General features: G+C 48.6%; 1 protein-coding gene across 2 annotated transcripts in view; it reads right to left on the reverse strand.

The window, feature by feature from the left end:
• Nucleotides 1-13,780, reverse strand: part of MYBBP1A (MYB binding protein 1a) — a 108,969-nt gene that overhangs the window by 76,460 nt on the left and 18,729 nt on the right. For both annotated transcript variants that reach the window (XM_088445889.1, XM_088445888.1), the window contains exons 7-10: nt 13,158-13,325; nt 5,723-5,840; nt 1,506-1,795; nt 997-1,107 (exon numbers count right to left, since the gene is read on the reverse strand). In XM_088445889.1, the coding sequence (XP_088302015.1) occupies nt 997-1,107; nt 1,506-1,795; nt 5,723-5,840; nt 13,158-13,325 (687 nt within the window). The remainder of the gene's footprint in view (nt 1-996; nt 1,108-1,505; nt 1,796-5,722; nt 5,841-13,157; nt 13,326-13,780) is intronic.

Below are 13,780 nucleotides of genomic sequence, written 5' to 3' on the forward strand. Positions count from 1 at the left end.
CAGACTGAGACTTGTAGTCTGCATGTAGAGGCGTAGAATTCCCCTTCCTGAGAACCTTGGGCTTAGCTGAAGGGTCTAGCATATGTTGTAAAGAACTAGAGACCTGTACCAGGCCCTGGACTGATTGGGACAGCCCTTGAACCCAAGACTGCTCCGAGAGGGGATGCTGCGAGTCACCAAGAGTGGTTTGAGTATTGATCAGTTGAGGTCCCCCCGCTTGCCGCTGCAGAAGGCTGAGGGGGCTGGGAAGCTGCTAGTTCCCACATGCGACAGTGAAGTTGTCCATGTTGGTTCGTGTAGGGGGGGATTACCTCAGAGAGGGACTATTCCTGAGCCTCCACGAAGCAACAGTTACAAAAGCCAGTGTGATCCTGGGCTGAACAGGAGAAATTTTCTTTACATGCTCAGCAAGTATATGCGCACTGTAGAGGAGCACCCATCTCCTAGGAGGTCCCGGCAGAGGTTCCATTAGAAGACATAGCTATCTGGCCAACCACAGGGACCTGCAGCCTAATATGGCATCCCCGTTTGCATTCAGCATCCCTGGTGGTCTAGCGATAGCACAGAGAAGACTGTGAACCGCTGCCAGGACTGCCGGCATCTGCCCCCGCCCGGCAGCAATAGCTGCTAGAAGTCTCGGCTCCCCAAAAGTAGGGAACCGCTTACCTGTCCCCCCCGTCCAGCCCCGCTGTTCCCTTGTGCCCAGGACAGCGCTCACCACTGACCGCACAGAGTAAATAAAGAATTAGTCAGGGCTGCAGCCCCAAATAAAATGTGCCCTTTCCTTGAGGCACCCAAAAAACTGGTCTCCAGGATACAGGCGGGGTTTAGGGGAGGAGAAGCCTGTGCTGCCGACAAAGAAGTTATCTCTTTGGTGCCCAAACTCCTGCAGCTACCACTATATCCAGGGTCCCAGTGTCCACCATAGGATGAAGGGTAAAACAAAAATACCAAGTCCCAATATTTGAGGAATTTCATATTATCTTTAGTATTTACCGTGCAATGTCCATCACTTGAGCCTCTTGTCTCTTTGCCAGTGGATTGTCAATAATGCTAGTAAGCCGTGGAATAATCCATTTTCTCAGTCGAAATACAAAGTTTTCCACTCTGAAGAGAAAGAAAAATAAGAGCTGCAGAAAGACAACCAATGCTAGCTATCAAATAATCATGTCAAAAATATCAGTAGTGTAAATATTCATAGGACATTTTTTTTAAAGGATTACACATAAGTAATACACCTTATACTAAAGGGTCAATTCAATTAGCTGTGGGGCAGCTCACTCTGTGAATAAGTGGGGCTATATGCCGCACTTCTGGTAGGTACAAACTAGTGCCCTTCTGTTCGCAGCCCCATAGGACTGCGTTAAAAAACAAACCGCTAAAAAATTAGAGTCTGGGGAAAGACCAGGGGAGTTTATTGCTACGGCAACTCGCCCCCTCGCAGCTAACTGAACTGACCCCTAAATTCTTCTTTAGAAGAAACAAAAAGCAGATGCCCAACTCACGTGTTCTGCTGTTCCTGGTTCTCTTTCTGACGGCTGGTGCTGAAATCTAGGCAGGAGTCTATGTCTGGCGCAAGAAACATGCTCTTCAACCAGTCAATGTATTTTTGCAGAGCAGTTGGCTTCAAATGTTGGATGACCTTCCATGTGCTGGGCACCACTGGGTATCCTTGGTTAGTGAGCGAAGAGAAGCCAATAATAACAGTCAGCTGCTTTTCTGCATCTTCACAGCTTTCCAGGAATGCAGAAACGTAAGTCTCCATCTCTGGTGCAAATTTAAAGCGATCTGCGGGCTGAAAAACAACATAATTATATTTAAAAAGACAGGATCAACAAAGTTAATAAAATATATGCAAGACATGATGGAAGAATTTTTTGGTATTCTGCTAATTAACTGGATGTAGACAAACAGACCCATTGCTGAGTATTATTTCAGGCAAGGGGGTAATGAACATATCAAATGCCCAGTTTCACATACAGTGGTGCTTGAAAGTTTGTGACCCCTTCAGAATTTTCTATATTTCTGCTGAAATGTAGCCTAAAACTACCTTTTTTTGTGCACGCTTTCGGTCGTTGTTTTGCTGCATGACCCACATTCTCTTGAGATGCAGCTCATGGACAGATGTCCTGACATTTCCCTTTAGAATATTCTGTTCTAATTCAGAATTCATTGTCCCATCAATGATGGCAAGTCGTCCTGGGCCAGATGCAGCAAAACAGGCCAAACCCATTATACCATCATCATCGTGTTTCACAGATGGTATGAGGTTTTTATGCTGGAATGCAGTGTTCTCCTTTCGCGAAACATAACACTTCTGTCACGACCCGGCCCTGGAGATCAAGGAACTAGGATGTGGAGAAAGCAGCAGGCAAGGAGGATGAATAAAAGTCTTCCTCATCAGCTAGATCCTGGTGTTGGCGAGAACTGACCAAATGCTCGTAGTTAACTCACTGGGGGTTTTTTTGCCAGTGACCTCTCCAATTGGGATACTGGCTTTGCAGCACCCAGCGAGCAGGTCGCGGCCACCTGGTCAGCTACCCAGGAAATAGCGAAGAGACTAGGCGACGGGAATAGATGATATTGGGACTAACAGTAGTGTAAATGAAGAGAGGATTGTACTGAAGAGTATCACTGGGGTCAGCACTGGTAAATAGCACCGGTGATTCGTACTGGAGAACATCACTGGTGATTGGTACACGGAGTATCACTGAAGACTACCACTGAAGACTGATATGCAGAATGTCACTGAAGAATATCTTCGGGGATCAGTACGCAGATTAGTACTGAGTATCACTAGAGATCTGTACGTAGAGTAGCACAGAGAAATATCACTGGAGATCAGTACGCTAATTAGTACGGAGTATATCACTTGACGTAGTCTCTGGAGATAAACACACCGTGGACCCTGGAACGATGCAACAGCAAACAGTCACTGGAAGTAGTGAAGTTGTTCAGGCAACTTTGTTTCTGGAGCCCAGCTAAATACCCCTAGGTAGCTGGTCATTGGAGGAGAGAATCAGAGTGACCGCAGAGCTACCATTGGAGGAAAGTCTAGTCAGGTGATAGACAACATGGCTGCGTCCACAGTGGATCAACGCAAGGAAGTCTTAGCAGGCCCCAGGGAGAATACTCAGCGCACCAACTGCCACTGCACCTGGCATCTGACCACCTGGGAGATCAGGAGAAGCCGGCGCTGCGGTGAGTAGTGCCCGATCCCAAGCCGCATCCTGACAGCTTCTCATTTAAACCAAAAAGTTCTCTTTTGGACTCACCTGTGCACAAAACATCGTTCCAAGTCTTTTGGCTTGTCCGGGTGATCCCAGTACGGCGTGAACATAGTCTAGGAGCAGGATTTAGAACAAGTGGTTGACGAGCCAGGGAAGGAGAGGCAACCGGAGCAGAGGAAGGTAACATGACGCGCTGGCGACTTGTAACAGTTGCTGCATGACCCACGTTCTCTTGAGATGCAGCTCATGGACAGATGTCATAACATTTATCTTTAAAATATTCTGGTATAATTCATTGTCCAACCAATGACGGCAAGTTGTCTAGGGGCCAGACGCAGCAAAACAGGCCCAAACCATGATACCACCACCACCGTGTTTCACAGATGGTATGAGGATTTTATGCTGGAATGCAGTGTTCTCCCTTCTCCAAACATGACGCTTCTCATTTAAACCAAAAGCGCTCTATTTTGGACTTATCTGTCCACAAAACATTGTTCCAATAGTCTTCTGGCTTATCCAGGTGACCTTTAGCAAACTGTAGACAGGCAGCAATGTTCTCTTTGGAGAGCAGTGGCTTTCTCTTTGCAATGCCGTCATGCACACCATTGTTGTTCAGTGTCCTCCTGATGATGGATTTATGAACATTAACATTAGCTAATGTGAGAAAGGCCTTCAGTTGCTTAGAGGTTACCTTGGGTTTCTTTGTGAACTTGCAAACTATTAGACGCCTTGCTCTTGGTGTGATCTTTGTTGGCCGACTACTCCTGGGGAGGGTAATAATGGTCTGGAATTTCCTCCATTTGTACACAATCTGTCTTACTGTTGGTTGTTGGAGTTCAAACTCTTTTGAGATGGTTTTGTAACCATCAAGAATGCTTGATGAGCATCAACAATTCTTCTTCTGAGGTCCTCAGAAATCTCCTTTGTTCGTGACATGATACACTTCCGTAACCATGTGTTGTGAACATCAGACTTTGATAGATCCCTGTTCTTTTGTAAAGACAGGTTGTCCACTCACACCTGATTATCATCACATAGATTGAAAATACCTGACTCTAATTTCACCTTCAAAATATCTGCTAAGCCTAAAGGTTCACATACTTTTGCCACTCACAGATATCCGATATCGATCATTTTTCTCTAATCAAAATCAGTGGCGTAACTAGGGCAGGGCGAGCGGGGTGCGTGCCCAGGGCGCCATTGGACCGGCAGCGCGGGCGGGCGCCGCCGGCCACGGTACCGGCCCGCCCTAGTTAGCCAGTGTAGCGCCTACCGCAATGAGTGCGGTCAGCGCTACACATTTACACAGGAGCGGCGCTAGGCTTCCAGCGCCGGTCCTGTGCTGTACACCTGAGCGCGTTCCCTCCCCCTGAGCACTTGCCCAATAGCGCCAGGAGGCGGGCTCAGGCTGTGCATAACATACGCATCGCCGCCAGCGCTGGAGGCGATGCGCATGTTAAACAGCAGCCAATGCTGCAGCACCCACTGCAAGAGCCGGGCTTCCGTCCGGCTCCTGCAGTGGGTAATGGGACAGACGTTATGACATCATGACGTCTGTCCCATAATGCTGAGCACGCCAGCCCGGGAGGACTGTCGGGCGGCGGCGGGAGCGGCGTCGCGGACCGGAACAGCAGCAGCGTGGATTCAGCTAAGTATATTTTGATATATATATATTTTTTTTAACCTATCTGCACTACTGGGGGCACAATGGGGGAGGGGGGTGGCTACTACTGGGGGGACCTCTACTGGTGGTGGGGGCACAACGGGGGAGGGGTGGCTACTACTGGGGGCACCATTATTGGGAGGACCTCTACTGGGAAGGGGGGCTACTACTGGGGGCACTTAATTGGGAGGGGGAACCTCTACTGGGGACTACTACTGGGGGGGGGGGGGGGGAACTACCACTGGGGGCATTATAAAAGGGGCCTACTACTAGAGGCACTGCACTCGGGGGACCACTACTGGGGGCAATAATAGGAAGGGCCACTACAGGGGGCACTGGATAGGGGGGATCACTACTGGGTGCCTGCAAGTGTCCGACCATGTGTCGGACACTTGTAGATTGCATGATGACAAGGATTTTTGACTACTTAGTTCATCTTATCTCCCCCATTCACTGTGGGTTTTAAAAGCAGCAGATACTTCGTGGCAACTGCAAAATCCTAGTGAATGTGCCCACTGCCCCCAACCCTTCTGTACCAAATCAGAAATAAAAAGTATAGGGAATCACACAGGTGATAATTTTTGAGGGGGATCATTGAAGGTTCAGTATTATTTTCAAACATTTTAAGCTTAACACTTCCATCTGCACAGCGTAAACTGATGCAGTACAACACAACCTTTTAAATAAAATTAAAACAAGTAATAATTTAAAGTCTACATTTTTGCTCTTATATCTGAATACTAAATTATGGTCTACAGCTCTGATTATTCCAACAATAATGTAGAATAATGTTATTAGGTATCACAGATAGTATATCAAAGCCTCCTACCTGATTTGAAATAACATGGGCCCCATAACGCAACATGACTTCACTTCGCAGGATAAGCTGCAAATTATTTTTATCCAACAGAGGCAAAGCAGCACCCAGCAACCTGTAACACATGTAACTAAAAAAACCAAACCTAGTTAAACAGAGAAATTAATGGAACATTCAAGCACAAACAACAAAACTGGCGAATTTCTCAGTTATATAACTGCTACTTCAGTTAGGGATAATAAGCTAGAGAAAGAAGAAAGACAGAAAAAAAAAAAATATGAGATATGGTAAGAACTTACCTTTGTTATATCTATTTCTACGAAGTCCATAGGGCTCCACAGGATACCTTGGGGTATAGGTGATGACGTCAGGCATCGGGCACCATAGAGTTAAAGTTTTCAGCCTCCCAGGATGCACTAGGGTCCCCCTCCTATACCCCACCCCCGAGCCAAGGCATCTCAGTTACGTACCAAGCCATAGGCCGGAGGAGGAGAAGGAAGAGAGAGAAAAAAGATCTGGACACACACAAGAATCACATTCTCACCAGAGGGAGTCGGAAAAACCGGTGATCAGAATAAAGCCCATCTGCAGCACAGGTGCAACAGGGCGGGAGTCCTGTGGAACCCTATGGACTTCGTAGAAATAGAGATAACAAAAGGTAAGTTCTTACCATATCTCATATTTTCTTCATCAGGGTCCATAGGGTATCCACAGAATACCTTGGGGATGTCCCAAAGCAGTATCCTTTAAGGGTGGGGACGCTCCTGTGCTGAAAGGAGAATCCGCCGCCCGAAGGAAGCATCTTGAGAGGCAAAGGTGTCAAACGTGTAATACCTCACAAAGGTATGGACCGAGGACCATGTGGCAGCCTTGCAGATCTGGACTGCAGAGGCACCACGTCGAGCAGCCCACGAAGGACCCACAGACCTAGTGGAATGAGCCCTCACAGAGGAAGGAACCGGAAGGCCTTCATGAAGATAAGCTTCTGAAATGGCCATATGAATCCAGCCTGCCAAAGTCTGCTTTGAAGCAGGCCAACCCTTTTTACGGAAGCCATAGAGGACAAACAAGGCGTCCGACTTCCTAAACGAAGAAGTGCGGTCAACATAAATCCTTAAGGCCCGCACAACGTCCAAAGTGGCCTCACCCACTGAAAGATCAGGTGAGTTAAAAGCCAGCACAATGATTTCCTTGTTGACGTGAAAACTTGAAACCACATTTAGGAAAGAAACCAGGACGAGTGCGCAGCACCGCCCTGTTCCTATGAAAAATCAGAAAAGGGGGTCTACAGGAGAGAGCCCCTAAGTCACAAACACGTCTGGCCGAAGCAATGGCCAGAAGGAAAATTGTTTTAGCTGTGAGCCATTGAGGTCCACTGAGCTCAGTGGTTCAAACGGCGGTCCCTGGAGAGCCCTCAGGACCACAGCTAAATCCCAAGGCGCCACCGGTGGAACAAAAGGTGGCTGAATTCTGAGAACACCTTGCATAAAGGTACGCACATCAGGGATTGCAGCAATCCTACGATGGAACCAGATGGACAAGGCAGACACCTGCACCTTCAGAGACGCAAGGCAAAGCCCATGGTCCAGTCCAGCGTGTAGGAAAGCTAACACTCTAGACAGACGGAACTCCCGAGGAGCATAACCTCCCGGCCGACACCACTGGAAGAACGTATGCCACACACGATGGTATATCCTTGCAGAGGATGGTTTCCGAGCCCTTAGCATTGTTTGCACTACAGAGCTGGAAAACCCCCTGGACCTTAACATGGCCGTCTCAACAGCCACGCCGTCAAAGACAGCCGAGTCAGGTCCGGGTGAAGACAAGGACCCTGTGTCAGGAGGTCCGGTCGTAACAGCAACCGCAGAGGAATGTCCACGGACAGTCCCTGGAGGTCTGAGAACCAGTGCCTCCGGGGCCACGCGGGAGCTATCAACAGGAGCGTCCCTCCTTCCTGTTTGAATTTCCGGATTACCCGTGGAAGAAGGTAAAACGGAGGAAATAGATAAGCAATCCGGAACGTCCACTGCATCCACCAGAGCCGCCTTTTCGTCTCTTGTGCGAGACCCGTACACCGGCAACTTGTTGTTGTGCCTGACGCCATGAGGTCGATCTCTGGAAGACCCCACCTGTCCACCAGAAGTTGAAAGACGTCCTGGTGCAGAGACCATTCCCCCGGATGAACGTCCTGGCGACTGAGAAAGTCCGCCTCCCAGTTTAGGACTCCCGGGATGAATACTGCTGATATGGCTGGGAGATTGCGCTCCGCCCAAACCAGGATTCGGGACACCTCTACGAGAGCCGCCCGACTTTGGGTTCCTACTTGCCGATTTATGTAAGCCACGGTGGTGGCGTTGTCCGACTGGACCTGCACGGGGTGACCTTGGAGAACCCGATGTGCCTGCTGGAGAGCATTGAAAATCACACGGAGCTCCAAGACGTTTATTGGAAGCTCTGTTTCCACCCGAGTCCACCTGCCCTGGAACAAGTGTGGACCCGTGACTGCTCCCCAGCCCCGAAGACTGGCGTCCGTTGTCAACAGGACCCAATTCACCACCCAGAATGGACGACCCTTGTTGAGATGGGTCGTCTGCAACCACCAGGCTAGGGACAGGCGAACCTCTGGAGTGAGCACCGTCTGGGATTTTAGACTCTGAGGCAGTCCATTCCATTTGGACAGGATCAATTGCTGCAGAGGTCTGGAGTGAAACTGGGCATATTCCACCATGTCGAATACTGACACCATGGAGCCCAGTAACCTCATCGCCGAGTGCAGAGACACCCGGCGACTCTGCAGACAACTGCGCACCCTCAACTGTAAGGCAGAGATCTTTTCCCCTGTCACAAAGATCCTTTGCTGTCCGGAGTCCAATAAGGCTCCGAGGTGCAGAATCCTCTGAGACGGGATCAGGGTGGACTTCTGCCAGTTTATCAACCAGCCGTGCCGTTGCAGTACCGCAATGGTCAGGTCCAAGTGGCGTAGAAGGAGCTCTGGAGATCCTGCCACCAACAGAAGGTCGTCCAAGTACGGTAACATGCGGACTCCCTGCAGCCGCAGGGAAGCTGCCATGACCGCCATCACCTTGGTGAATACACGTGGTGCTGTCGCCAGCCCAAAAGGTAACGCCCGGAACTGGAAGTGATCGTTGCGGATTGCAAACCTGAGGAACTCTTGATGGAGTAAAAGAATAGGGACATGCAGGTAAGCGTCCTGTATGTCCAACGACACCATGTAATCCCCAGGTGCCAGCGCCAGAATGATGGACCGTAGGGTCTCCACCCGAAACCGCGGCACCCGCAAAGACTTGTTGAGTGCTTTGAGGTTGAGGTTCGGACGATACGACCCATTGGGTTTCTGCACCAAAAACAGATTGGAATAGCAACCCTGGCCCCTCTAGGAGAATGGAACAGGCACTATAACTCCAGCCTGGAGCATAAGTGTGCAAAACCTTCCGCAGTTCCATGGCTTTGTTCCGGTCTGATGGAAGACCCGTGGTGAAGAATCGGGACGGGGGCCTGTGCCGAAAGGAGAGGGCGTACCCGTGAGAAACCACCTCATGAACCCAAGTGTCTGTCGTGGTAACCGACCAACACTGGGCGAACTGCAGCAGGCGGCCTCCCACTTTGGGATCCCCCAAAGGGAGGCCCGGACCGTCAGGCCGCAGGCTTGTCATCTGGCTTAGGGGTTGGACGTCTGGTACTCCAGGCCTGTTTCCGGGGCCAGCCTGTCTGGGAAAAGACTGTGTCTTAGGCCTACCCTGGGCCCTGTAAGGCCGAAAGGACGACGTACCTGAACCGGAAGGAACCGCGGCAGACGGAAGACATGACAATTTGGCTGCCGCCAGCGTGGCTACGATTTTGTCCAGATCCGGACCAAATAGGACTTCTCCATTAAAAGGCAAAGCTTCCAAGCCCTTCATGGAATCAGCGTCCGCCTTCCAAGATCGCAACCATAAGGTGCGACGAGCAGCTACAGCTGCCGAAGAAATCCGAGACGCCAGAGTACTGATATCTAAGGCCGCTTCATTGATATAAGTGGCCGAATCCCGGAGATTGCCGGTTCAGCCGAACAGTCGGAATTGAAAGACGCCTCCAAACTATCAGCCCAGCGCTCCATAGCTCTGGCTACCCAACAAATGGTCATAGCCGGCCGTGACAGTAATTGGCCTCGCCAATAAATAACACTGCCGACATAGCCTTATAAGGCGAATCATTAGAATGCTTAGTGCTTATAGTGTGCACCTGCCCCTTTTTCTGCTGTAAAATTACAAGTCTCAGCATGGTAGCACTTATTATGTTTGAGATTAGGGATGTACAGCCCATTCCCCTTTTTCCTCTGTGTATGTGAAGATTAGAGGACTGTCAGCATTCCGCAACAAAGCTGATCTATCCACAAGACTGGATTGAGGTTTGTGGAGGCCCAAGGGCAAATAGAGTGAGGGGCTCCTTGACAACACCATTAGAGATTTAAACCTTCCTACAGATGTGTCCTCATACATCTTGACTCCTTGCACGTTTAATAGCCCTTTTAATCGCGCCATGCCGTGACGCAGTATCGCCAAGCGTCTTTTTGTGCAACTTGTTACATTCAAATGCGTCTTATTCACACATAGCTAGCACAAGCAGCTTCTGCTGATTAAGATGATATACAGCATGCCTATATTCCTTGTGCGTCTGTGGGTGTATCTGTATGCGAAACGCCCGGCAGTCAGGAAGCCGGTGGTCAGAACACCGGCACCAAAATCCCCGCTCCAGAATCCCGACCGCTGACGTCCCGACGATAAGTATTAGAGTTAGGCTTCGGGAAAGCTGGGTTAGGATAGGAACTAATCCTGTCGGATTCTGACTGTTGGGATGCGGCTGTTGGTATTCTGACCGCCAGCATCCCGACCGCCGGGATGCTGACCGCCACGATCCCGTACCCAAACCTGTCAAGGAGCCACCATTGCGTCCATGGTCCTTGCCTTGAACAGGTTCACCTGAGAGACCATAAGGTCCACCTGTAAAAGATCCCACCGCTCTACTAGCAGGGATATTTTGAAAAATACCCATTAAGGAACGAAACGCGTTGCCAGGAAGACCTGGAATGATCAGCTGTCAAAGAGAATATACAGGAATTTGAGATGTTGTGATGTGACCAAATGGGACTTGGGGTTTCTATTGTCAATTTGGAGATGGGATTGGATAAATGGAGTGGACATTGCTTTTATTAACAGGTCATCCAGGTAAGAACAACATTAACACATTTCAACCACAAAAGCGCAGGAACAGTGGCATAATTTTGGTGAAGATCTGCGGAGCAGTCACCATACTGATGGTAAGGGCTCTGAATTGGAAACAGGCACTGCCCACATCAACCTAAGCAGGCAGTGGTGTCAGTCCCGAAGTTGAAACATGCAAGTAAGCATTCTTGATGTCCATTTGTATCGCTCTATGGCATTTACCATATAACAGAGACTCCATCCAGAAGGTAGAAACCCCCAGGTGTAAATTCAGAGATTTCAGAGTCAGAATTGGGTGAAAGGACAGATCCAGTTCCTGAATGAAGAACAGGTTGGGGTAAAGCCAAGGCCTTCCTGGAGTTTCAGGACAAAGACAATAACTCCTGACCTCAGCAAATACTGAATGGCCACTTGCAAAGTCAAGCACCTGATCTCATCCTTCGTCGGAGGTGTGGAAAAGAGACATCAGAGTGGAGATCAAAAGAGGTCTAGAATATAGCCTCTTTCTAGAATACCTCCTCTATCCATCTATAAGAAGAAGCTAGCCACTGATCCCAAAATCAAAGCAGACGGTTCACCAACATAGACCGATATGTCAGGGACTAGTCAGATTTAGCTCCATATTGATAACTACCAAGTGAACCACAAATAAACCGGATAGCTGCCAGATAGCTGGACAATTTACACTCATACAGAGACAGTTTGGTTTTCTGTTTTACTTGCGCCCAAGGGATTACCCTATTGCTTCCTGTTTATCCAAGGGGATTCTGGATAATCTCAGAACATCTCTAAATGGCAGCATTATTAACCATGAAACCTCTATCCAGAGGAGTGGCACGTGTTCAATAACCAAATTAATCTCCACAAAGAAGCAAATAATCATGCCAAGCCAGGCAGGTTCCGCCATCCCAGATGCAATATCTCCTGATGTGCTTGAATCATGGCAGATCACGTTGCACTGTGGCCACTGGGTCCAGAGAGCTCTGAGGCAATTAAGCATGGCACTTGGAACAAGTGTAGTGAGGCACCACATACTCTCCAGCAGCCTTGAAATGTTTGCCAGATATACAGTCGAAAAAAAAAAACAGACACCAAAAAAGTAAAAACAAAAACCTCCACCCTGATGTCCCTTTGCCACACCTCCTCCGAAGGATGAGATCAGGTGCTTGACTTTGCAAATGGCCATTCAGTATTTGCTGGTCAGGAGTTATTGTCTTTGTCCTGAACGCAATCAAAACAATATGATTGAAGCAGCAGACACAATGTAGACAAAAACCAATGAGCTATAGAAAACACTCAAGTATATAAAAAGTGCACTAGCAAATACCAGTTCACACAGAATGAAACAGCTTTCCACTTTTTTTAAACTAATACAGCACTGCAAGAAATATTCAAGGGGATGCACAAAGTTAGCAGGCAGGCAGACTCAACTACCAAATAGGTAAATATAAGTCTCTGACAAGTACACTGCCAGCCTGTTCTCTGCAATGATACAGAAGGACAGGCAGCCAGAAAGGAAAAACATCCATCCTAAGCAGACCGTCAGGGGCAGCAGCACAGCAGCCAGGATCCCCTGCAGCGCCCTGTGAGAACTGGCTGTCTGATGGTGGAAGTTGAGAGATACCGGTGGAAAAATCCCCCAGAATACCCTCCACAGATGTGTTCTAGGGAAAACCACCCCCTAGGCAGCTTTAACCCATGCCGGCCATGGTAGGGGCCAGACCGCTGTAAAATGTCGCCACCAACCCACCCCCTGGTTAACGGAACTCCTGCAAGCATGACAACCACTGGGGGAAAGAAAGATTGCTGCAAGCTCAGTCTCAAAAACAGTGGAAGAGATGGGGCTGCTATCCCTTTATCACAGCTGTGAATCTTGGGCGTTGCTGTCTAACACACCTGCAACTGCTAATGAGCAGTACATGGCCCACAGAGGCACCTGGTAGCACACTTCAGAAGCCAGGAGGAGATTTGGGTATCTGAGGCGAACAGAGCGCTAATGAGTGGTTCTGTCTGCCCTTGGCAGCTCTTCACAGCACCATCTACATCCCAGAATGGATATGAGAGATCTAGGGATATATTCTGCACACAATAAATATTAAACAATATGTAGTGTACCGTAAGAGCGTTGCCATATGATAATCATGATAACATAACTGAGCAGCACACTAAGGTGTTATAACAGAGGTAAGAGGCAGAAGATGACATAAGAAGCATGGGAAACATACATGCAAGGTCCAGTCTGTTCCTGCATCAGGCCATTCTCTATGGCATCTTTCCAGAACAATTCAAACGCTTCCTCCTTCAGAGAAATCTTCAGCACATCCAGAGCTACGCCTGGCAGGCACTTTTCTTTCTTTACAGACTTAGCAGCCATTGTTAATAGATCCACTAACCTGTATGGAAGGGTAAAAGGACATGATCAAAACCATGTCATTGTAAAAGCCTAGATGTAATAATTTCAATGAAAACACAATTAATATTAGGAAAGAGGCAAGCCAAGGTAAATTACAAATATTACGGTAAATATAACATCATAGTGCAAACAGGAGGTGAAGCTAAAAGAACACACACTGAACTGAACAGAGTGTAAAGCAGGAGGTTCCTATTCGGGGATAAGAGATCAGATTTTGTTCAGACATAGGCCCCCATTTACCAACTAAGCATAACCCCTTTAGCGCTTGCTAAAGGGGTTGTGTCCTTGTTTCTGCATTTAACAAACATCAGTAATCTAAGATTACCGCTGCTTGTCACAGCATCGCTCTCACCATCTTTTAGATAGCAATAGCGATGCGGTCCCTATTGCCAGCAATGGAGACCAGGCGGTGCCTTTCCGGCTTTGGTGAAGCCT

The sequence above is a fragment of the Taudactylus pleione genome, unplaced genomic scaffold (genome assembly GCF_031769625.1).
Source record: "Taudactylus pleione unplaced genomic scaffold, aTauple2 ptg000391l, whole genome shotgun sequence".
Lineage (NCBI taxonomy): Eukaryota > Metazoa > Chordata > Amphibia > Anura > Myobatrachidae > Taudactylus > Taudactylus pleione.